We start from the raw sequence: 24760 nt of genomic DNA, 5'->3' as shown, positions 1-24760 counted from the left end.
TTGTTTGCAATTGCTTTCTTCCTTCCTGCAAGATTAATCATTTAAGAAATATCTTGGGCTTTGTCTTATCGTTCGCCGCTTTTATAGCCATTCAGAATACTCTAGAATATTCGATAATTACTTAATCATATTGGAAAAAACCAGTACACGAAAAAGAATGACAATCTAACCAAGTCTTGAAGAACTTTTCAAGAAAAACAACTTAATTTTCCAATATTTTTTTTATTCAATCCAAATCTAGATCACTATGAGTTTTAGGGATCTTTGATTAAGGATTTAACATTATTTTTTCTCAATGTCTTTATATCTTTTATTCCTTTCCATTTTATCGTCTTTGACTCGTGGGTACTTTCTCATTATCAATCGATTTTTTTCTTGGTTTTTCTATCATTTTTATCTTAACTGGTTAAATTTTTCTTATTGTTTTTTTTGTTTTATTTTCTATTTTCCTCATCAATCTCATTTTCATTATATGGTCTATTTGAATTCAAGGTCTGTTCAGCATAGTACGCCTATATTTTAATAACTGATAACAAAGTTTTCCATGTGATCTAAATTCCTGTAGGCAGTTAACAGCAAATTTAAAAAAATCATTGAAAAAATACTCCATTTCTTTATTTCAAACATAATTTAATGTGAAATGTAATACACCTTATATGAGATATATAAAACAAGAAATAACTAGATTTTAACTAATGCAATCATGAAAAGGTTTAGAATATACATTGAAAGCTTAGTTTTCAATCATACGAAACTGTTCTCATAACCCTTGGAACAGAGTTACAGCCCAACTATTTATTTTGGAATGGATTCAACACATTTATTCTATCAGTATATAATAGTTATTGAAAAGTTTGCTTAATGTCGTCAAGAATTTATATAACAATTTTTAAAATCCTTGTTGATATTGTTTGGACTCTAATCGATTCTGGAGAATTTCTAATTGTCGTTTAGCTTCACATTGTGGGAAATTGTTGAGATCGTAGTATTGTGGTGCTATCTTTAATAACCATTCAGCTGAAACAGAAAATAAATATATTTGTAGCAAACCAAAATACATACATAAACTACCCTACAAATTTATTTAATTAGGATCCCTTTCATTTGTATGAATCCTGACACATCAATTGGACATGTACAACAGTTGAACTTGTCATGAGCAGTCACAACTGTGACTATGACATCGCTCTTGTCATTGTAGGCAAATATTTGGAGGAACTAACTCCCTGAAGGCTATCTCAGATACTATACTTCATTGAATCTACTCTACGGTTACAAGGTCTTTCTATATCAAAGGACAGACCATGATAAAAAATTATCGAAGTAATTCCATATTTTTAGTTTAGCCCAAATAATTACTATAACTATATAACTTACGTTTTATATCTGTGACAGTCCTAATATAATTTTTTGTAGTTAGTACAAATTCATTGTAGATGACCCATTCTGGTTTGTGATCTAAACATGTGGATGGATGGAGTTGTACTATTTGATTATCTTTAATTGTCAAATAATGTCCTGTTCGCTCAAGATGTGCCACCTAAACACAAAAAATTATTATATTTTATTTTCATATATTTAAAATATAAGATCTCATTAGAAAATAATATATAGTTGAACTATTTTAGTACGTCAAAAGTTGAGAAGTTGTAGGTGCCAAATGTATATGAATAGCTCAAATTTTAAATTTCCAATTTGTCAACACAATGACAAAAAATGTTCTATTATTAGAGTCAAAAAATTTAAAAGTCGAAGAAACTGACAGATACTGTATTTAAAGATTGGAAATCAAAGTTATTCCAGACTTTATCAAGGATCCAGTACAGAATCAATAACTTGGTTTATTCAAAGAACTACTTGAGAGTTTAATTTATTACCAATAGAAACATGAATACAAACCTGCATGAAAAATCCATTGACAAGAGCTTTCCTAATATTGATGTAGTAATCTTTGCTTGTAAATTCTGTAGAGGTACGTTTCAAGTTAAATCTATCCATAATTCTAGAAAGTTGATGCCTAACGTTGTCAGCGGATTTTAACGAACGGTAGTTGACAAAATTCTCGTAGCACCATTGTGGTTCTTCCATACCTAGTTGAAAAAATATATTTAATATCTGCTATACATCTTCCGAAAAGACAGTTGTTCAAAAACCAATTGTCCAAGGTAGTAAAGATGTGGTTCAATTTGCTTAATCAGATGCAATGTAAAGTGAATTTTTTAAATTCAAATCAATGACCCTAACCGAATGGTTATTATAATATTAAAAATATTATTCAAATCGTTTCTGTGCTAAACAGAATACATGGTTACTATAAAAACTTCGATTGCCCCAATACCTGGAACCAGTCATGGGGAAGGCGATTAAAAAAATTCAGTATCTTCAGCGAAGTAACAAAAAAGTGAAAAATTAGGAAAAATTATGGCTTCACTTAACGAACTCCAATGCCTATTACTTCACAAAGGTGTAAATGACAAGAAAATCCGTATGTCTCCGTTATACCACGTAGTACTAAACGCCAAAAAAATTTTATATTTTATATTTTTATAATAAATGTATACTCAAAATAATACTTACTTTGTTTAAATGCGTGATAGACGTTGAGTAGTGTGAGATGATCTCCATCAATGTGTGCGAAGCGCATCTTAGCGTCATCAGCTGCTTTTTTTGCTTCATTTGGACGTACGAAACACTGCGAGACTAAATATTGGAGCGGGCAACCAAAAGGGCAATGCCCGTATCCAATCGATATAGTAGATGTACGCCACTCAGGCCCTTCCTACAGAGCTACCCCTTAGTCAGAACGTTTTGTCAACAAGAGTGCAACGACAAAAAATTAAGCCATTATAGTATAACCAGAAATATAGTAAATATCACTTTACATAGCTATGTAGTTAAGATGGAATTTTTGGAACCGATGGTGATATTCATACTGAGCACACCTACCCTAACCAAGTTACCGTCTTCAGAGACTGAAGCTAAATTGTTATACAGAGTAATTATGAGTGTTGGTGTAGAGGTAGTGTAAACAGCGTGTTCAACATAGCTATTAGATAAAATATGTACATATATTCAATTGATTAGGTTGAATAGTTCTAAGTAAAAAATCGTAAATAGAATACAACACATTGTATGTGGTAATTACGGAGCCAGTGTATTATTAAGATTACTATATCTATAGTTTTACTCTTTAAAACGAAACTAGCTTGCACCATAAGGTCAAACGAATTTTGTTGTGACTTATTTTCAACAGAGAGTTGCGCTCTTGTTATGTAAAACGTTCTACATATATTTTTTTTCATGTATTTGACATTTTTAATCAACAAAATTACATGCTCTGCTTGTTTGGTGTGTAAATGTCAAAAATATGAGATTTTTTTATATTGTATTTAAATATGAAAACGCACTTACGCAATCAAATTACGAATTCTAAATAAGAAAAATACGTTTTTTACTAGAAAATATACCAAGAAGTTATTCATAATCTACCCTGGAAATATAACTTTTGTTAAATATTACTCAATAAACTTTATAAAAATAATGTATAAAAGTAATTTCAAGTTGTAAGTGGTTTTCATTTGATTCAAGCACCCCAAATTTATTACATAAGTTGTTTTAAGATTTTAAAAAATATTGGAATGTCTAATATTGAAAACTTGGCCAAAGGTTATATAATAATCAAAGGTGCAGAACATTTCTTTATCACTGAAAGATAGGGAGATATTATATTAAATCTTTATTAGTATTTCTATTGGCGTGAGGGGTGAAAGCAGAATTAAAACGCTGGAATAAGTATTTCCTATTTACTGGTCAACAGCTTTGGGTGAAAGAGCTGGCAAGTAAAGGGTACCCTCTAGCGTTGGGGTTAAAAAATTAACCTGCAGACGGATGAACCAAAATACAGTCAACGACATAAGGATACAGAAGGTGGAAAACCACTGTATTAAAGATCTGCAAGATTCCCTAAAAAAGTCACCATGGCATTGATTCCTCAGTCGCAAAATGTTATTAATCATGGAAATGGGAGGAATACTAGCAAATGGAAACCAACTTTCACTAATAGAAACCTCACAGTTCAGATATGGTTAAGAACACTTAGAGCTGACATCATAAAAAAATAGAAACGTTCGAGTTGTGGTGCTATCAGGGAATCCTCAAGATCTCGTGGACTGCACATACCAATAATGAAGATATACTCAGCCAGCTGAATAAGGATCGAGAACTCCTCTTATGTTTTTCTATTAGACATATCAATATTTTCATATTAATTATAGATAAGATAATTAAACTATACGAAACGTGATCAAAAAATAGTAAATGAATTTGTAGAGCAGCAATTACTCCTGCCACATCTATTTCAACTAGTATATCTTATACCCTCATGAGTTGAGACAATCAATGACCAGTTTGAATCTGATAAAAATGTGAATAGACCAATTCATTCATTCTAAGAAGCAACTATTGGGAAGCTAAGGAAGCAACTTGAAATATTGTTGTGAAAAGTGATTTAAAAATGAGACTAGATTATACCAAATATGCTTTGAAATTTTGCACTGATGAACAAAAAGAAATCCTGAAAGATCATTTTTAACTCAGATCCAGAAAAAAATCATAGTTGTCAATGGAAAACAAATTACCTCGCTCTAAAAAGATCAATGGAATAGCGAATATCAAGGACATTGTCCTATGGGAACCATCCTGAATTTTGCAAATAGGTATTGAAACATTTGCATAACAAAGTGGAAAGAATGAGATCTGAAAAATGAGCGAATTATCATTATGACAATACACCATGCGACAAATCATTGTTCTAAAAGAAGAAATTCTTCCACTCGTGGATTGAAATATTAATTTTTGTTGTTTTTTTTTATTTTGTATTTAGTGAAATAATTTACTGTATTTATTGATCACAAATTTCTTTTACTTAATTTTTACTATTTTTTGAATTATGGATACATTGTTCTAAATATTTCTCTGAAAAAATGTAGTGATGGCATAATGGACAAGGAGAAAATTTGGAAGAATTTACTATAAATTTAAACTTTATTTTAATGGCCTCCCATTATATCCATAGAAATATAGTATTTTTATAATTGTTACTATCCAATGGATATTCAATTTTATCTTTATCTTATACAATCAAAAATTGTATAGAAAGATTGGATCATCATTTTTGTTTTAAGTAGAATTCATGCAAATATCAAATTTTGACTTATTTAAGCTTGTCAAAGATGATAGCTATAGAAAATCATACGAAATACGATGTGGTGTTAATGTGACATTAGGCTCAAAATTGTCAGAGTAATCTTAAGAAAACCATAATTTTATATAAAACGGTGTTTGCAATATGAATGGATAATATAAAATTAATATATTGATACACAACACATAACATAGAAAAAACAGTTTACTACCATTGATACTGAAACATTCTGAAATGGGATAAAAGCAATGTGATTGAAGTTGACACAGCAAAGATTCAGGCTGCTGATTTTTTTGTCTGATTTGGGGGTTGAAGTTGTGGTCGAAATAATCAAGGAAACTGCTCCACAGAAACTTAGAGCCCTCTTTAAAACCAAAAAGCTGTATACTCCGTCTGCAGGGTCTAGATTCGTCCATCCTACGAGTATTGCTAGCATATCTAGAGCCCAGTTTCCAAGTATACCCCGAGGATACTTGATTCAAAAGAGCAATTCGATTTATAAGCAACCCAGAGCTGACCAAAAACGGACAGCTTAGAGCTTAGAAGAAAGTATGCTAACTTGACTATTTTACACTACTATTTTACAGCAGTATTTGCAAGATCTATTGACAGGAAATCGCGGCTCATGAATTTATCAGGACTACTTCTTATTCGAAAAGTACAAGCCTGCCAAATCAGCTACCAAAATACTTCTTTCTCAAACATTACAATTTTCTACAATTCCACACCACAAACACCACTCGAGCTGCTCGAGTGTAATAGGGTTTACCCTCTTTTTTTCATAGTGTAAATTGTTAGTTAACAGTTTTAAATTAATATTCCTATGTTTCATAAAATATTTTTAAATTCTGTATAAGAAGTAATTTGATTTGTTTATGATTTGTGGAATTCATATTATGATTTTTAACTAAAGATTATAATTTGTCTTTCAGCACATTTTAAATATTTATTAATCTCTATCGATTTACTAAAAAAATTAAATTTCATAGTCATTTCTACAGTCCCAATTTAGGATGATCCAATCAAAGATTGATAAAATTAAAATTTTGCAGATACTGATTTCAAGGTTGCTAAATATCAAATACCTGCAGAAAGTCATGTCCTTTATTGATTGCTTATCAAGAAGGATAATAGATATTTCCAAAACAGAGAACAAATTAAAGATATGAGGATAAAAAATAATATTCAATGAATTATATAAAAAAATCAATGCAAAACAAAATCTACTCCTATCTTACTTATTACATTACATTTAAAAAATTTTTTTCATCTAAAAATATCTGTTGTATGCAACCTTGAAATAATATCACAAGACACTCAATTATTCCTGAAAAATAAATACCTGACAACATTGCTGTGATCGACAATAACTCATTGGAACAATTGTGATTACAGCTAGCAATTAACATCTTGGCAAGTTGAGGATCGAGGGGAAATTCCGCCATTACAGCTCCCAGATCTGTCAAATTTCCATCGTCGTCTAATGCAGCTAAGTAATTAAGTAGTTCCAATGCACGCATAAGTGTTTCAGGTGCTGGAGGATCCATAAAATCGAAATGTACTAGGTCATCGATACCCAGCTTCTTCAACTGAAGTACGACTGATCCCAAATTTGACCTGCAGCAAAGATTAAGCAGCACAATTACATATATGGGGGCATAGAAGAGATAAGAACTAATACTGTTTATTATATTTTTTTTATAATGATAATACCTCAATATTTCTGGATATGTATTGTCCTGCATTTCATGTTTGAAAGCTTTTTCTGTGTATAATCTGAAACATTTTCCAGGTTTTGTTCTCCCAGCACGACCCGCCCTTTGTTGCGCTGAAGCTTTACTAATAGGTGAAACCAACAGAGACTCTACCCTAATCCTAGGATTGTACACCTGAAACATATGATTTTTCAACTCACAATCATACTGAAATAAATTCAGGTAGAGATTATACAGTATTGGATAATATTTTGCAGAAGATAAAAACTTAATTCCAATCTACTTGTGTCAATATGGCTAAAAATTATAAATGTGGAGGTGTAGGAAGTTTCAAACAATAATTTATTGAATTTAAAAGATTAATTAAGACAAAACATATCAAATGATTTCATTTAAAATTTTAAGGTCTTTTTGCCATAATGAAAAATAAATTCATAAATTGAATAATTATTTTAAAAAAGTGATAAAATTATAAAACTCTCCACCTTATTTAGCTAAACCAAATCAATTATACAGAGAGTAGATTATCTCTTTACCTAAAAAAAAAAATAAATACCCAGGTATTTTACATCACTTTTCAGCTGTAATGTTCAAACAAATATTTGTAGCTCTTAAAAATCCATGACGATAAACATTTTACTGCAAATTAGTTCACAATAATTTGGAAATATAATTGGTGATATGGGAGGCCATTTGATGACTAAAATATCACATTTCTATGATCAACACAACCCTGTTGCTCAAACTGTAGATTCATCTATAAACATTAGCTTTTTAATAAATTTTTGTTCTGAATTGGTATCACCAAACTCCATCAATTTGATATTATTCTTAGGGAGATAGTTCCTAAGTTGGTTGTAGCTTAAGCAACCATATACACAAATCTTTACTCAAAAAATTCCTGCTACACTTTGGTAAATAGGAATATTTTCATTACCTTTTGTTTGGCAAATCCAGGATCAATAACAAAAACAACACCATCAATGGTCAAAGACGTTTCAGCGATATTTGTAGATACTACAACTTTTCTACCGATAGCTCCATTAGGTTTATTTGGAGGAGGATCTTCAAAAATTCTCTGCTGTAGATTTGGAGGTAATGTAGAATATAAAGGTATACATTTCAGTTCACCAACTTCTGGACCTAAATTGTCTATTTCCCTTTTTATCCTTTTACAAGCCACTTCTATTTCCTCTTGTCCAGTCAAAAAAAGTAATACATCACCTAATTAAATATTTTATATGATTAGTTATACTTGCTACCATCACAATACATATACTATTTACATACAAAAAATAAATAATAATTATAAAATGTCTTAATTATTTTGACATGTTATACAACAGGAGTAAAGAGATTTAAAATATTGCCTCTTCAGATGTGGAATGTGAAAAATTCTACAAAACACAACCAAGTATACAGACTATCCTCAATTTGCTCCAAAATGTTAATAACTGTTGGCATTTAAGGTCTGAACCTTATAAAAATGGTTAAATTGTCTATATTTGTAAAATGGTTCACTCTGTTATACAGAGGAAATCCCATATCTACAATCTCCAGAAAATCAAGATCACCTTCATGTCTTCTGCAGCTTCTACTGTTGCCATTTTGTGAATTCTTTTAACACAATAAACCAAAAGAATGTCTTGTTACTTATGAGAGCAGAGACAATAATATTGTGTAACACCAATGGTGATAATTATTGTTTCTGCTGACTTTTAAATACTTTATACTTTGTTCAACACATGGTGCAATTCATAAAACAGAATTAAGCCAGTGTTCAAATTTAAACCATTGTTAACCTTATAGTGCAAATGGCCAATAATTCGTTCATTCGTTCATCATGCCAAAACATGGTCATACTTTCTTACCTCAGAAATAAATATACAACATACATTTTGCACATATTGCATATTATTTGTCTATAAAATGTCAAGACAAAGATAGTAAACAGCTTTACAGTGAGTAAAAAAAACCATACCATAAAGTCACATTTTTTAATCTTTATACAAATTATTTTCTATACTTCTTAATTTTACTATGGATGAGATCCTAAGTGTACTATGGACTCCAGATTAAACTCATCTTACAATATATTCAAATAGTTTAGAGACAATAATTTTTGAACAAAATGAAAATGAGGATACACAACTTTAGATATAAACTTAGGAAAGTTGAAATAAAATTCATCAATTTATATTACCTTGAATTTCCTCACACATATGAATTTGAATCACAGTTCTAATAGCAGCTTCCAGATAATCCCTTTCTGGTTCTGGGGTATAAAATATTTCTACTGGATGAGTTCGACCAGGAACATTCATTAAAGGAGCATTATCAAAATAATGTTGAAATTTACCAGCATCCAATGTTGCACTCATAATAACAAGTTTCAAATCCTAAAATGAAATACATGAAAAACTCTAATTTTTCTTCAAATATTTATAATGATCTACTACTACCTTTCTTTGTTTGATAACTTCTTTTAAAACACCCATCAGAATGTCTGTAGCTAAAGTTCTCTCGTGAGCTTCATCAAGTAAAATACATTGGTAAGCTTCCAACATAGGATCACTCATTCCTTCCCTTAATAACATACCATCAGTCATGTACCTAAATAAAAAATTATAAGATTTAAAAATATGGTATATCAAATACAGACATATATTTACTTGAGTATAGTTTTTGCAGAAGAACAATCTTCAAAACGTATACTGTAACCAACTTCCTGACCTAAAGGTACATCCATTTCTTCAGATACTCTTTGAGCAACTGACATTGCCGCCACTCTCCTAGGTTGAGTACAACATACACCTTTTGTACCCACTGTCCTCGAATATTCTACACACCATTGAGGTATTTGTGTAGTTTTACCAGAACCTATGAAAATAAAATTGTTTTACTGTTTAAATGATTTTATATAATCAATTACCTGTTTCTCCCACGAGTACTATACATTGATGCTCATTTAAAAGCCTCATAAAATCAGCTCTATACTCGAATACTGGTAATCCAATTCTTTTTCTAAACAATTCATGATACTTTTGTGTATAAGGTAAACCTGTGTAAGGATTTGATGAACCGGATGGTGCGGTTGTAACCGCAATGCTTATGCCTCGTTCTTCCCTACAATAAAATCATAAATTTGAATATAGGAATTAAATATTCAATCATAACTTTTACCGTTTCTTTTTGATAAAAGGGTCTATTACATCGATCCGTCGTTTGGACATTTTTTAAATTAATTAGTAATTGTTAGTTTCGTTATTAATAAACAGCAGATATAGTAATATCTAATATATCACTTGAAATTCGGCTTACTGGGTATCAACACAGTACCGAACACGAAGAATAAGAGAGTAAATTTCAAGATGGTCGGTTGTTCACAAAACCTCCTGAATTTCCGTGATTGTCAAATGTTACCAACTAGTGTCAATGAATAAGACTACAGAAATAAAAGTTTTTCAACTAAATATTATTTCTCATTAATCTATTCAAAACAATTTCAATTTTCGTTTCATTTTTAGAATCATTATATATAATAATATAAATCTTGCTGGACACGTTATAAATAATAAGTTGACAAAAGTGTACTTGATAAGAAAGAGTTATTTTCGTAGGCACAGTAGGATAGAATATCTATAATTTTGTTAATAATTAATACTACTAAAATTTCTAAAATTATATATCCTCTAATTGTAAGCTTGCATTTGGATTTAAAGAGAGTTCTTAAAATAATAGAATTATACGAACTTCATGGCAATTTTAGTTTTGTGGAAATTTTTTATTGATTTTATGTTGGTAACACTTGAATTTTCTTTTTAGCTTTGTGCATTCTAAATAGAAATATCTGTAAGGAAAAGGTATTCAAAATTTATCTATATCATCTATAATAAAATGATAATTTTTATACGCGAAATTTATAAATTCAGAGTAAATTTCTAAACATACTATAAAATTTTAAGCGACAATTGAATAATTGTTGAAAAAATTCGAGGTTAAATTTTGCGATAAAATAATTTATAAATCACTTATAAAATTTAAATGCAAGTGATATAAGAATCAAATACAGCAATATACCTTTTTTGTGATAGTAATAAAAAAATTGGATAGAAGATTTACGACAACGTTTATGTTTTTAGTCATAAAAAAATGCCAGAAATGACTGAAGTTGATAAACCCGTTGTGTCCGAACCAAAACCAGAACACAGTGAATCTTCAACAGATAGTGACTCCGACGAAGAAATTCCAGAATTAGAAGATGCAGGAGCTGCAAATGCTGCATCAGCAACATTTCCTGGGGCCGCTGCTGCAGGTTTGCCAGTTGATATGGTTTCCAAAGCCAAACAATCTAGAGGGGAAAAGAAAGCCAGGAAGATAATGTCAAAACTTGGTTTGAAACCTGTGAGTAATAATAGAAGAAATCTGTTAGTTCTTTTCTGAAATATTGACATTAAATATATAGGTTCAAGGTGTCAACAGAGTAACCATCAGAAAATCAAAAAATATTCTATTTGTTATCAATAAACCAGATGTTTACAAGAACCCTGTCAGTGATACTTATATAGTTTTTGGAGAAGCAAAAATAGAGGATCTTTCGCAACAGGCACAAGTTGCTGCAGCAGAGAAGTTTAAAGAAGTTAATCCTGCTGGTGAAAATGCTACTGGTACTACAACAACTTCTGTTGCTCCTATAGCTGAAGAATCAGAAGATGAGGAGGTTAGTAATTTCTAATAGATAATTTAATTTTTTATCAGTATCGAATATATAGTTATTAAATTGATATTGTTACTAAACCCTATGGAAGCTGTTTATATCATTGCATTTTATATTTTAGGTTGACGAATCTGGTGTTGAGGAAAAAGACGTTGAATTGGTGATGTCCCAGGCAAATGTCAGTAGAGCTAAGGCTGTTAAAGCACTGAAAAATAATCAGAATGATATAGTTAATGCTATTATGGAGCTGACGATGTGAGAACATTACGAATAATTTCATAAATCTCCTTCCTCTTTGCTTGAGTACATCAGTATATAAGTTTTTTCTGTAAATAATAAGTCAATAAATGCCAAAAAAATCATGTTATTTAATTTTTAGAAATGTAGGCAACCTTCATTATAAATCTACTTTTGATAAATCTGGAGCAGTTGGTGGCTTGAGCTCAGACTAATGAAGTCTCGGGCTCTATCCACTACCAACAGAGGAATTATTATGGAATTAATATTTTATAATGCTGGGGCTCAAAGTGAAAGCGACCCAAAACTTTCCTGAGCCAAGGAAAGAAAACCAGTAATTCCATATCACATTTCAAAATTTTATCATGGTTGTCACCAAAATAATCAAATTGTAATGATTCGAGTGCAGTCTTTATAATCTGGCTTTGTCTGCCTGCTGATAAAATTTAATTTTCATGCTTGACATGCTTATTTTTTTGTGTTTGTCTCCATATACGGATGGCACTGTTTACACTAACACTACACCAAAACTCACAATTACACTGTCTCTGAAGACAATAACTTGGTTATCGAAACGTAATTGTGAGTGTTGGTGTATACAGTGTGCTCAGTATAAATATCACCAACGTTTCCAAAAATTTCATCTAATCTATCTCTACAATAAAAATGCGTCGATGTGTTATACTTATATGTTATATAGTTGCTTTGGCACTGCATCTATAAGATATTAAAACATATATTGATCACTATTCTCAGACATAATATTCTCGAATTTACCAATTATTAATGACGCAGAAGTTAATAAAAAATTAAGAAAATTAGTTGAAACCTATATAATACAAAAATAAAATTAATGGATTTCTCCGTATTACTAAAAAATCGGCAAAGGGAACGTAACTGCCTACATTTCCTTCAGTTTACATGTTTCATGTTCTGTAGATGCATCGCGTCGAGTTCTATGAGTTACTTTTCTCTTCATAGTTGGTAACTATATCTGCGTGCGCAGGACATGTACAACAAATTTCTCCATGCTTCTGAAATCTTGGCATTGTAGTTTTATTTGCGTTATATGTTTATTAAAGTTGGTAAATTTCTTTTTATATTTGAGTAAATATATAAACTATTAAAAAATGTTAGTTTTATTTGAAACTGCTGCGGGCTACGCTTTATTCAAGGTATGTAAAATAATTTTTTGGTATATTTGCGATTTAACCTCACTTTTGCCACGCTTTTAGCTTTTAAATGAAAAGAAACTTAAAGAGACAGATAATTTATATCGAGACTTCGAGACACCCGAATCTGCAGGAAAAATGTAAGTTTAATATTTATACCTAATCACATTTACGGTAAACCAATATTATTATTGAAACATCAAAAGTAATTGTACAGAACAGGTACTTATTGCTGTAAATATGTTTGATGCAATACTGACGGGTCCTGAGAAAGCAGCTCAGACCAATGAATACAAGGATCTGCCTTTTTGGAAGGGTATCAGTGAAGAAACCTCTTTTAAGATGTCAAAATAAAATTGAGAGATTGCAGTAGGCAGAGTTTTAAGGAGTGATGAGTCTACAGTTTGGGTTAGATCTCGACTGTGCAACGCGGGAGAGACTCTGTGATGGTTTGGGGATGTTTTAGAGGAAGGGCGACTGAGGATTTGAGAGAATTGGAAAAAAAATGTACTGATTGTAATGATGTGGCCGTCACATTCGCCCGACCTCAACCGGATTGAGTTGTGGGACAAATTGGACAGAGAAAACCAAAATTGTGCACCAAAATAATGAAAGGAGAAGGGGGTTGAACTGATGGATGAAAAATTTGAATATGCAATAATTACAGACTAATTTTATTATTACTATTTAAAATATTTTATTTTTATATTAAAATTTTTTGTATTGATTTTAATTGTTGTGTATCACTCAAACTATTGGGTGGACAGAAACTTTTGACTGGTAGTGTATATTACATGTTGCAATATTTATGTTCTCCCTTGCCCGTAAATTTATTTTTTTAATAAAATTCATTTTTAGTATTAAACTTAAACATTTCGAAAAATTTGCGGATACTACAGAAGCTCTAGCTGCTACAACAGCTGCAGTTGAAGGAAAAGTTTCAAAAAGTCTGAAGAAACTTCTAAAGAAGCACCTGGACAAAGATTTACAAGAACAACTTTTAGTATCTGATGCTAAGTTAGGATCTGCAATTAAAGAAAAATTTAGTTTACAATGTCTCTCCAATACAGCAGTACAAGAATTAATGCGATGTATTCGTTCACAATTGGACAGTTTGATATCAGGATTGCCAAAAAAAGAAATGACTGCTATGTCTTTAGGTTTAGCCCATTCATTGTCTAGGTACAAATTGAAGTTTTCACCAGATAAGGTTGATACAATGATTGTTCAAGCAGTTTCTTTATTAGATGATTTAGATAAAGAATTGAATAATTATATAATGAGATGTAGAGAATGGTATGGATGGCACTTTCCTGAACTTGGAAAGATAATCACAGATAATATTGCATTTGCTAAGACAGTAAAGGTTATTGGTACCAGAGAAAATACAGCCACTTCAGATTTATCTGATGTTTTACCTGAAGAAGTTGAGGAAAAGGTAAAAGAAGCTGCTGAAATTTCTATGGGTACTGAGATTTCAGAAGAGGACATCATAAATATTCAACATTTGTGTGATCAAGTTATAGATATAACAAATTACAGGACTCAACTATATGACTATCTAAAAGCTAGAATGATGGCTATGGCTCCAAATCTTACTGTTCTTGTAGGAGAATTAGTTGGGGCTAGGCTTATATCCCATGCAGGATCTTTGATTAACTTAGCAAAACATCCCGCTTCTACAGTTCAAATACTTGGAGCTGAGAAAGCATTATTCCGTGCATTAAAGACTAAAAAAGATACACCTAAGTACGGTTTGATATATCATTCTCAATTGGTGGGACAGTCCAGTACCAAGAATAAGGGTAAGATGTCTCGGATGCTCGCTGCTAAAGCTTCTTTAGCTACACGTGTAGATGCTCTTGGTGAAGATGGCTCATTCACTCTTGGTAAGATTTGTTTTAATCTTGAAATTTATATAAATTTAAATTTCAAAATGTACATTTACAAATTCATCTTTTTTGTTTGGTGATAACAAAAGGTAAAATTTTAATTGCATTTTTAAGGTGCTGAGCATAAAGTAAAATTAGAAGCTAGATTGAGGGTTCTTGAAGAGGGAAATATCAAAAGAATTAGTGGTACTGGTAAAGCTAAAGCAAAATTTGAGAAATACCATGGAATTAGCGAAATAAAACAGTATCCAGATGCAGCAGATTCAACGTTACCTTCAATTGGTAAAAGGAAAAGGTCTGAATCAGAAGGAGTAAAGGAAGAAAGTTCACAAGAGAATTCTACTACTCCTGGATCCTCGAAGAAAAAGAAGATTAAAATTGCAGTTGAACAAGAAACAGTTAATATTCAAGGTATGAACATTCTGCATTTGAAATTTTTTCTACTGATTTAAATATTTCAGATAATTTTGAATTATGATAATAAATGGTAATAGTTTACACTGTCCAGCAAATTTAACATTTAATATCATATTTTTGTTTTAATAATATGATTTGTATTAGCTTTTTCGTAAACTGGGACACTGCAATCAATGCCAAATTGGCAAAATCTGGACTCTGAGAACAGTACATTGTCTCTATATATTCTGTAGCAAAGTATAGTTTTGATGGGGTTAAAGAAGGTCCAGTTGTAAGGTCTCTGTATATCAAACTCTTAATTCGTCTCCTTTTAATATATTAGCTTATTTATTATTGACAGCGTACAAAAAACCTTGACAAAGCAAAGTAACCAATCTTTGTCTTTGTTTCATCTTTATATCAGTTACATGCCAATGGTTCTAACCTGGTATTTGTTCTATATGCTTAAAAATTGACAATTGTTCCTCAAAACTTTAATGTCTTCTCCATCAATACAATATTAGTGAGACTATGAGTTTGGTAAACGTTTGGATTCATTTTATAGTGTTAATTAAGTTAAAGAGCTTTGTCACATACTTTTATGTAAAAAAAAATAAATCATTTCTGGCATTTCAGCCAATTACATGCTTTGTTCAGCAAAATATTTTTCATTAACCCTAAAAAAATGTGAAATATTGGGCTTATACAAAATTAGGCGAGCAAAAGAAACCTAAAGTCTTTTCATTAAAATTTTAAGCTAAATAAAAAATTATCTGTTATTTTTGTTGGGTGGTATACATTTACTGATCCAGTTCATTATGTTACTTATTGTTATCAAACATATCTTGACTCATTGTCTGATATTTTTTTCTATTCTTTAGAAAGTGAACAATCGTTGCCCAAAAAGAAAAAGAAGAAGCATGAAAAATTAGATGAGAGTGTTAAGGAAGAAATTGAAGAAGAGACAATAAATGAAGCGACACCTAGTAAGAAAAAGAAGAAAAAAGTTAAACAGGAAATAGAAGAACCTCAAGTAGAGGCAGAGGAACAGACATCCGAAAAAAAGAAAAAAAAGAAGAAGCAGAAACAAAGTGAGAGTGAATAAAATTGATATTTTTATAATGTATATAAAAAGTGGAAGGATCACGCTGGTAGAGTGTTTATCATTAAGTGTTGTTATTATTTGACTTTGTTGGATTTTTTTTATAAAATCGATAAATATATTTGAGATATTATGATTAACTTTGTAATAATCGGCTATTTTATATAATATAGATCATGTATGAAGACGTTTCAATGAACACATTAAATAACTAATATCAAAGGACTAAATCCTTGGTCGCATAATTAGTGAATTTTACCAACTTCCAACATTCAATTCTTTTATAAAATAATTTTTACTGTAGTTATTTTACTTAATTTCAATTGTATCTAGTGTTAAGATAGATATAATATAGTTTTAGCAAAAAAAATGTTTTTATCAAAATATCAAACAAAAGTTCCTTAAATCTATGAGTTTACTATTGGAGGAATTGTTCGTAGTGTTATGAGAAAAAATAAGGAAAGAAACAAAATTTATTGAATAAAACACTGAAAACGACATATATCCTTAAAGTGAGTTCTGTTTTCATTAAGCAGAACAATATGTAACTATTTTGAGCTAACTGTTATTTGTTTTTACATTATAAAGCCCAAGTGTAATGTACTATGATATGAAAAATACCTGGATTGTAAGTACAGCCAGCTAAATTCGACAAAACGTTTTATGGTAATTGAAATTTTGTCTAGCGCGACTACTACACCCACTAAACAAGCAGTGGTAGTAGCTAAGCCCGGTCGCGTATGTTTAGAGTATTAGAAGAATTTTCAAATTATTTTACGGCTGCAGCCATTTTAATATCTCATAATATACCTCCAGTGGAACTTAAAAATTACCATGGTTGCCTATTTTAGAGATTGTAGCTTCACAACAAATCATGTTTGCCAAAAAAGTATCTAACGACTCCTAAAATTTGAATGTTATTTATCACTCAGCCACATAATTTCGAACAAAGCTTAAGAAAGTATTGGATAGATGGCAACATCTCTATTCATGACAAGTTGCAGATAGTGATCGAACAGCTGTTTGTTAATAGGTTAACGGAACTCCCCGTGGTCGTGCCGATAAAAATGGACATACGGTTCGAGTAAGTACAAATTATCTTTTCATCAGAAACAAATATTCATACTTTTGTGATGTTGTATTTAAGTAAACATACAATACGCAAATGTTTTTCAGATCCGGCTTTTCTTTGAAGGTAGCTCTTCAAATTGCTTATTCTGATAAACTACCAGTGGACACAATATATATTGAACCTCCCGAACCCAGTTCTCTTACTGATGAAGAAACGGGGAATGAAGATTACGATGATTGTAACATAGATAGGTGTTCTGGTTTTACTGAAGAAGATATGACTAATGATACTAAAGGAAAACCAGGAATGGACCAAACAAAAATTTTTAAAAATAGTACCGAAGACAGACCATCAGAAGAGGAAATCAAAATACACAATATTACAGTGTATACACTGTGCAAATAAGAATTCAGTTGATGAAACCGATAAACTTTTTAAAATACGGCCACTGTTGAATATGCTGAATCGAATATTTTTTGAAAAATTTGTCCCCGAGCTAAACCTAAACTATGATAAATCAATGATCACATATTTTGGCCGTCATCCAAGTAAGCAATGCATCCGTAAAAAACCGATGTTTGATTTTAAAATGAGGTGCATCAATGCTACATCTTGGTTGGCTGTGATATATACCAGGGTAAAAATAAAAATTGCAGTCATTAAAAAAAAAACGATTCTCATGTATAATAAAATCTAAAAGCAATTATAACTTTTTGTGGCAAATTTCTCAAATTTGAAAACAATACAATTTGCTGTAATTAGGTATCTACTCGTATATTTTCTTTCGGGTTAGATTAGAATTATTACTTTTGTTATGATTACTAATAATACGGGTTTCGCGTTGTGCGGGCATTCAAAAATATTCTATTGGCACAAAAATAAATTTTTGATGTCTCGAGTTGGCCATCCCTAGGACAAGTTACGTCCTTGGCACTGATATGCTTGCATTATCTCGAAAGGGGCCTATTTTAAAGTCTATAATAAAGAATCATATTAAAATAAGTAAAAATGTTTTTTTTATTGGTCAGTCTAGGTCAAATTTAATCACCTTTTTGTAGTACTGAGCTTTCCTGCTTATCTAATAGAAAATTCTATTTCCTTCATTTATCAGGATAATTTTGCGTTCCGTGTATGTAAGAGTTGCAGGTACTTCATATTTTTTTATGGGAATTATGAGTTTGGTCAAGGAGTACCTAATCATAAGAAAACATCATTAACATAACTGAAAATAAAATTAGTTGAAAATTAACGAATATATTATTTCTTAAGTACTAGCACAAACATATTTTTTAAGTTACATCTTAAAATAAATAAGCAACAATTATATGAACCAAATTCCTTCAGGTAATTATAAAATGTATGTTTTAATAATTGCACCATAATTTTACTTCCTCAATTTCTTAATAAAATCTGTCAAGTAACAACTAGCGGGACTCCAGTTTTTATTATTGTTGTAAACTTTAACTGATTTTTTGGTACCTTCATCAACAATAACACCTGAAACAAACGTTTTAATTTTCATCTATTTCATTGAATACACTACAAAGACTTTTATTTTGCTTATGCTGCTTTAAGATAATTTAAAAATTATTGTTTGAATAAACAAAAAAGTTCTTCAATTAGTTATGTAAAATATGATAAGCAATGTTAACAGAAACTGTTGCACAAAAATTTTAATAAGGTGCATGATATATTGACTGATGTTCATCAAAATTAGTTTTTAAAAAAGCGATTTAACATTTAGATGAATGCCAAAAAAATGCATTTAATCTTAAAACATTGGTGCTCACGACTTCTAAGCAACTGACTAATTATTATATGACCCCTCTTAAAATGGATTCGTCACGATGTCGTCAGCTGGTACGAATATTACGTTAGGTACTTGGTTAAAAGAATAGAGATGAGAGAAAACTAATACTAAGTGAAAACGGATCGAAACTAGAAAATATAATATAATTTCTAACAATTATATAATTATTTGAAAATTACTTACTGACTGATTGTAACTTGTGGTATTGAGCAACGGCATGTATTAAAAGTCTTTCAAAACTTGTAGGTGGATTCTTAACATATGTGTCTTCTGGTTTAGCTTTAAAAAACTGTATTAAATCTTCTTCGCACACCTGAACAATTTCTAAAGATAAGTTTTTTTTTATTTTGAATGTCCTTATTCTTGAAGAAATTCTCCCGGGACTCTCACTTTGGCAACGTTCAACAACCTATAAAATAAATTATATGAAAAAATATATAAAATAAAAAAATCGTCACTCTCCAAATTTATCATCATTTTTTAATTGAAATTTTGTTTGACCTAAAGAAAAATTTAAACCTACTGTTTCATTATGGTATTTTGCCGTCAATGCCCTAATCAATTCAGATTGTTCCTCTTCTGACTTTTCTACAAATTCTTGCCAATACTCTAAAGCATCTTTATTATCCAGCAGGCGAGCAAAAGGACCCTTATGAGATTCCATAATAACAACCATATTTTCATTTTCCTCTTCTTCACTTAAAGTTTGTAGAATACATCCTACGAAAACATCAAAAATAAAAAAGTTTTGATAGGTTGTAGAGCACTAACGATTCTGGTAACGTCTTAACTTCTTTTTTCCAGAATTGCTTTTCAAACGTACCACTTCTTCTACCTGAGATGGTTTGATTATTTTTGGTCGGTGTATTCTGATTCTAATAGGTACTTGACCATTATTATTAGTTTCCATATTTTGCACTGGTTCATTATTATTTTCTGTATCATTATCAGACACATCTCCCAATCTAAAATAAATTTGTTCAAAAATAAACTATTGCAAGTTATTCATAAAATGTGAAAGTATTCAATGTATCCACTAAACAAATATTTTCTATCAATGCTGCTTTCAATGAAAAGTAAAATATTGTTTAGGAATCATATGTAGAAGAAGCCAAAGAAAACTAATTGATAAATTTCGATCACAAAATGACAGAAAACTATAGGAAAAAACAAAAATTATTCAATGGAACACTAAAGTAATTAAAAAAGAAAAGGGAAGAAGTTGTAGAAGCAATTAGAACATTGAAGCTGAAATGATTAAATATATAGAAAATAAATGAATTAACAGAATTACTAAACGAAATAATGCAGCATGAAAAAATACATGAAGATTGGAATCTAGGAATTATACTATCTACATATAAAAGTGACGATTAAAGAAATTGTAAAAACAATTGAGGTATATCAATATCAAGCTAACCAGCAAAAATAAAGACGAGAAAAGTAGGTAAATCACTTAATACAATGAAAGTTATCATTCTTTGGAAAAAGAAGTACTAAACACAAAAATATAAATTGTGAAAAGTAGCTAGCCCTACCAACCTTTATAGCTGCGAAACATGGATCTCAAATCAAATTCAAGTAGACCATATGCATAGAAAAAAAAGCCATTAGGAAAATAGAAAATAAAACAAAAAAAATATGGAATAAGAAATGAAACATAATAGAGATATACTAAAGATGAAAAGAGTTATACATACAGAAAAAAACGTTTGAATCCAAAATAGCAGCTAAAAATTATAAAGGAAAACCAAGAAAAATATGGATTGAAAATGTGAAAGAAGCGGCTAAAGATAAAATGGTAAGAAATAAAAGAGTAAACAAAAGATAGAAATTCATTGGGTAAAAAGAATATGGCATGACCCTCAAACAAACAGTCATACAGCACACTGTAAGATGGCATAAGATTAAATAAAATTATGTAGAAAAAATAATCATAGAATTCAAAAAAAGCAAATAATATAACCAAATAAATAAAAAACGTATTCGAGAATAAATAATTTATTAAAGTCAGAGTTAAAAACAAGTCCACAAAAGCAACAGACAACAAATAAGTGATGTACAATTATAACAATTTTTATATATTAGTTGATGATATGCTTTGGAAGTCAATTTTTAATAATCTAAATATGTCTGAAAACATTAATTATACAATTATTCTAACAGTGTTTTCTTCATAATCATTTATAAAATCTCAGAGATATAAGTTAGTTTTGGTATATACAATAATCAGTAGAATAACATGCTATTACTATAATGATATTCTTGAAGTTTCGTCAAATTTAAGTTAATCTGGAAAATAATGAAAAAATATTGCCACAAAAACAGATGTATTTAATTACTTTTTGCAGATGGTTTAGTTACATAATATATATATTAAAATTTTCAAATACTTCTCACCTACGAAGCTGATTAAAATAACAAATTTTGTTAACAGAATAATGAAAAAATATACCCTTGCTAATGATCATACGGTTTAGTGATAAGTAATGTAATATGTGTTTACTTTTAGGTGCTTAAAATCTGTTACTTGATCCTATAAGTATACCTATGATAAAAATCAATTATTTTACAAAGGAAAGTATCTAAGTAAGAAATAGACTTACTCTAATGTTTCGATATCTGATCCATCAGTAGAGCCAGGTCGGGGATACTTATAATTTTGTTTATCTTTTATGACAGTCATTTTTGTCAAGTATTAGAATAAGTAGTAAATATAAACTTAATTCTATTTAACACCAGGGACACAACTAATTATTGAAATACAATCTTACTATTAATTATATTTACGTATTTATCAAATTATTACGTATATCCATGTAAGGTAGATATGTATCAACAAGCAACGAGAGGATGTCACGTGATATTTCATTTTGGACGCAGAAATTTTAAACGTGTTGACGTTTTAATGTACAAGGTCGATAAATTAAAAACTAATCTATGGATATCACTCTATTTCCTGTTTAAATATTAATCATTTGTCGGTAATAATTATGGATTAAAGTTAGTTCAACGTCCGTGAAAATAACGTTTTTTTTATCAACCTTATTACCCATAACGACACCATTTTGCTTACATAAATAATATTTCTTGTACTATTACCTATATATTGATAAAAATTATACTAAATCATAGAATTATATATTAAAGAACTGATCCCGTGACAGCTTATTTTATACCGATAACAGGATTTGCTGTCTAGAGAGACAAAGATTTAAGGAAAAGTTGAAACATCAATTTTTATATATCTTTTAATAATTATTTAAAAAAATAATTTTGTAATACTATACATTTAATAGTATTACATATATGGATGTATTAATTTCTATTTCTCTCTACTCTTTTCTAATTGGATGGACAAGTCGTCGAAGTTTCCAGTGGTAGGTTTGGCAATCTAGTTACTTTTCTAGTGTAAGGTGATGATTCTGAGCAATAGAGATTACGTGTTCCAATTGGGTGGTTACCGTTATACGAACGATTCTGCATTGCGTTCCAACCGACTTAGATATCGTTTGTGAACCGTTTCCAGGTCGGTCTTCTCGATACTTGGTTCTAATAGCAAGTACTGTTACAAGAATCGTGCAGAAAATATCTATAAACGTTTCCAAGAACTGTCTATACTAGCAGGTTGGAACAAAACTATAATCGTACACCCACCTCTTGACAAGGTTCGTCTACGTTAGTCATGACGTCATGATTGTCGTTCTCTTCGCGACCACAACGGTCGTAGTTGCTATGTGGAACGCCTAAGAGTATTTCAGATGATTTCAGACGCTTAGTGGAATAGGGTATGAGAACATATGACCTTCGTTTTAACTATGTCTCCAGAAAAAGAAATCATTACAAAGGTTAAATAAAAGAGATATTAAATTCGAACAACTAATTTATTACAAAATTAAATTTACAAAAATATTACAAAACGGTGCTTTTGTTGTTGATTATTATCATGGCTAATTAATATTAATTATTATATCAAGTTTTCGACATTACAAAGGGGTATTTGTGTGGAATAGCCAATTGAAATTAATGCGATACATCAATTTTTATCGAAGGCTAATTCAATTGGTAGTTGTAGAGGTAAGCTTTTTATTATACGTATTATACGGAGTTGTGATCCATAATGGACATCAGGGAAACGGAGTTTACAGAATGTTCTTATTCTTATATATGGAAATAGCATATTACGTAACGAGAATTGTAAGTAACCCATTACGAACGAAGTGAAATAATTTCTCGAAGCCGCGAGTGCATAAATTTCATGAGTGCGTAATGGGCTAACAACTCGTGTAACGTACTATACTTTTTCTACGCCCAATCATAGCATGCTACTTAACAAAACGTGTCGTATTTTTAAAGAAATGCATAATGTGCTGCCTACATTTAGGCTCTTTCAATCCTAAATATATCTCGCGAATGCTAAAAGTTTTTATGTTTTTTAATTGACTAAATTTGTGTAAATAGATCAAATAAAGTCTTACGTAAATGTAAATTTTATTGTAATCTAATTAAACCAAGAAGCTTAAGTTTTGAGATTTCAGTACGTGCATGTTATTGTTAAATGTCATTTACAAAGAATGCGGACAGTCCGATTTTTGACGTTTACCGACATGGGCGTAGAAAAAATGTTTTGTTTATACGTAACTAATAAATAAAAATTGCACAAGTTACGTTGCCGGCAACAATGTCTTTATTAAACCTATGACCCCAGAACTGAAAACCAATGATTTTCTTCTGCATATAAAAATTTGAAATTTTTGTGATTTTCAATTAAATATTCAGATATTATTTTTTCACTTTTAATTAAATATTTTACTTTCTGATATTATTTCATATCAAGGAACAAAAAATACTTTTTAAAAAATGCAGGTAAACTATTCTCGATCACTTCGAATGTACATTTATTATTTATTTATATCTTGTGGTAACAATATTGTCCTTAAATGATTTTAGTATTTATATTTTTGTTATTGCTAATAAAGATTTGTAGATTAGGTTAGTTAAAAGGAATTTTTTTGTGTTGTAGCATTGTTGGGAGGAAAAGAACAATAAAGGCAAATCAATTTATTTCTCAAATGATTCCAATTGAATCATTTTTAAGTACAATAATTAAGTTTTATAATATTCCAACACAAATGATCACAGAGAGTGTAAATCACACGATTAGGACGGCTATATAATATGAAAATATATATATTTTTTAAAAGAAACAAGTATGTAATAACTAGCAAATTGGCATTTTTTTTTAAATAAATATTTACAACAGATACTTGAATATAAAGAAATATTTTTGTTAATTCTAATAACGTTCGTAATTTTTTTTTCATTTGTAATTATTCTATTCATTAACAAATAATAATAATAATATATATATATATATATATATATATATATATATATATATATATAATATAATAATCATATTTATGTTATGAAGTTACCCATAA

At 30.0% G+C, this 24760-nt stretch overlaps 5 protein-coding genes and 1 long non-coding RNA gene across 6 annotated transcripts; 3 read left to right on the top strand and 3 right to left on the bottom strand.

The window, feature by feature from the left end:
* Positions 1 to 609: 609 nt before the first annotated feature.
* LOC130892195 (ATP-dependent RNA helicase DHX15 homolog) lies at positions 610 to 10325 on the bottom strand. The gene is made up of 12 exons (XM_057797419.1): positions 10102 to 10325; positions 9851 to 10044; positions 9591 to 9798; positions 9381 to 9531; positions 9122 to 9317; positions 7856 to 8142; positions 6917 to 7092; positions 6546 to 6820; positions 2578 to 2700; positions 1900 to 2090; positions 1378 to 1540; positions 610 to 1017 (listed from the first exon to the last, which is right to left on the bottom strand). Exons 1-12 carry the CDS (start codon positions 10149 to 10151, stop codon positions 890 to 892), a joined length of 2142 nt encoding a protein of 713 aa, XP_057653402.1. The 5' UTR covers positions 10152 to 10325; the 3' UTR covers positions 610 to 889.
* Positions 10326 to 10708: 383 nt separating this feature from the next.
* On the top strand, positions 10709 to 11997 carry LOC130892412 (nascent polypeptide-associated complex subunit alpha). The gene is made up of 4 exons (XM_057797829.1): positions 10709 to 10781; positions 11061 to 11322; positions 11384 to 11638; positions 11757 to 11997. Exons 2-4 carry the CDS (start codon positions 11071 to 11073, stop codon positions 11892 to 11894), a joined length of 645 nt encoding a protein of 214 aa, XP_057653812.1. The 5' UTR covers positions 10709 to 10781; positions 11061 to 11070; the 3' UTR covers positions 11895 to 11997.
* Positions 11998 to 12786: 789 nt separating this feature from the next.
* LOC130892411 (nucleolar protein 58) lies at positions 12787 to 16797 on the top strand. Its single transcript, XM_057797828.1, has 5 exons — positions 12787 to 13047; positions 13108 to 13184; positions 13903 to 14933; positions 15051 to 15347; positions 16214 to 16797. The coding sequence occupies exons 1-5, from the start codon at positions 13003 to 13005 to the stop codon at positions 16435 to 16437; spliced, it is 1674 nt and encodes a 557-aa protein (XP_057653811.1). The 5' UTR covers positions 12787 to 13002; the 3' UTR covers positions 16438 to 16797.
* A 682-nt stretch (positions 16798 to 17479) lies between these two features.
* LOC130892787 (uncharacterized) lies at positions 17480 to 18466 on the top strand. The gene is made up of 2 exons (XM_057798405.1): positions 17480 to 17518; positions 17611 to 18466. Exons 1-2 carry the CDS (start codon positions 17502 to 17504, stop codon positions 17909 to 17911), a joined length of 318 nt encoding a protein of 105 aa, XP_057654388.1. The 5' UTR covers positions 17480 to 17501; the 3' UTR covers positions 17912 to 18466.
* Positions 18467 to 18744: 278 nt separating this feature from the next.
* LOC130892371 (R3H domain-containing protein 4-like) lies at positions 18745 to 22427 on the bottom strand. The gene is made up of 5 exons (XM_057797765.1): positions 21923 to 22427; positions 20088 to 20281; positions 19840 to 20036; positions 19500 to 19725; positions 18745 to 19003 (listed from the first exon to the last, which is right to left on the bottom strand). The coding sequence occupies exons 1-5, from the start codon at positions 22000 to 22002 to the stop codon at positions 18891 to 18893; spliced, it is 810 nt and encodes a 269-aa protein (XP_057653748.1). The 5' UTR covers positions 22003 to 22427; the 3' UTR covers positions 18745 to 18890.
* LOC130892372 (uncharacterized) lies at positions 21302 to 21861 on the bottom strand. The gene is made up of 2 exons (XR_009059028.1): positions 21717 to 21861; positions 21302 to 21608 (listed from the first exon to the last, which is right to left on the bottom strand). It is a non-coding gene; the product is annotated as an uncharacterized LOC130892372 (long non-coding RNA).
* Positions 22428 to 24760: the final 2333 nt, after the last annotated feature.

This window comes from Diorhabda carinulata, chromosome 4, assembly GCF_026250575.1.
Source record: "Diorhabda carinulata isolate Delta chromosome 4, icDioCari1.1, whole genome shotgun sequence".
NCBI classification, from domain to species: Eukaryota; Metazoa; Arthropoda; class Insecta; order Coleoptera; family Chrysomelidae; genus Diorhabda; species Diorhabda carinulata.
Note: the sequence above shows the minus strand (reverse complement) of the source record. Positions and strands in the feature narration are given on the sequence as shown.

Excerpts from the sequence above, each read along its gene's own strand:
- LOC130892411 (XM_057797828.1), top strand. The coding sequence starts at position 13,003 with ATGTTAGTTTTATTTGAAACTGCTGCGGGCTACGCTTTATTCAAG. Across the intron at positions 13,048-13,107 it reads CGGGCTACGCTTTATTCAAG|CTTTTAAATGAAAAGAAACT; the intron begins GTATGTAAAATA and ends CCACGCTTTTAG. Across the intron at positions 14,934-15,050 it reads AGATGGCTCATTCACTCTTG|GTGCTGAGCATAAAGTAAAA; the intron begins GTAAGATTTGTT and ends TGCATTTTTAAG.
- LOC130892195 (XM_057797419.1), bottom strand. The coding sequence starts at position 10,151 with ATGTCCAAACGACGGATCGATGTAATAGACCCTTTTATCAAAAAGAAA. Across the intron at positions 2,701-6,545 it reads GATCACAGCAATGTTGTCAG|TCTCGCAGTGTTTCGTACGT; the intron begins GTATTTATTTTT and ends TCCAATATTTAG. Across the intron at positions 1,541-1,899 it reads TCAATGGATTTTTCATGCAG|GTGGCACATCTTGAGCGAAC; the intron begins GTTTGTATTCAT and ends TTTTGTGTTTAG.
- LOC130892371 (XM_057797765.1), bottom strand. The coding sequence starts at position 22,002 with ATGACTGTCATAAAAGATAAACAAAATTATAAGTATCCCCGACCTGGC. Across the intron at positions 19,726-19,839 it reads CAAAATACCATAATGAAACA|GTTGTTGAACGTTGCCAAAG; the intron begins GTAGGTTTAAAT and ends TTTATTTTATAG. Across the intron at positions 19,004-19,499 it reads CCACAAGTTACAATCAGTCA|GTGTTATTGTTGATGAAGGT; the intron begins GTAAGTAATTTT and ends CGTTTGTTTCAG.
- LOC130892412 (XM_057797829.1), top strand. The coding sequence starts at position 11,071 with ATGCCAGAAATGACTGAAGTTGATAAACCCGTTGTGTCCGAACCAAAA. Across the intron at positions 11,323-11,383 it reads CAAAACTTGGTTTGAAACCT|GTTCAAGGTGTCAACAGAGT; the intron begins GTGAGTAATAAT and ends TTAAATATATAG. Across the intron at positions 11,639-11,756 it reads AAGAATCAGAAGATGAGGAG|GTTGACGAATCTGGTGTTGA; the intron begins GTTAGTAATTTC and ends TTTATATTTTAG.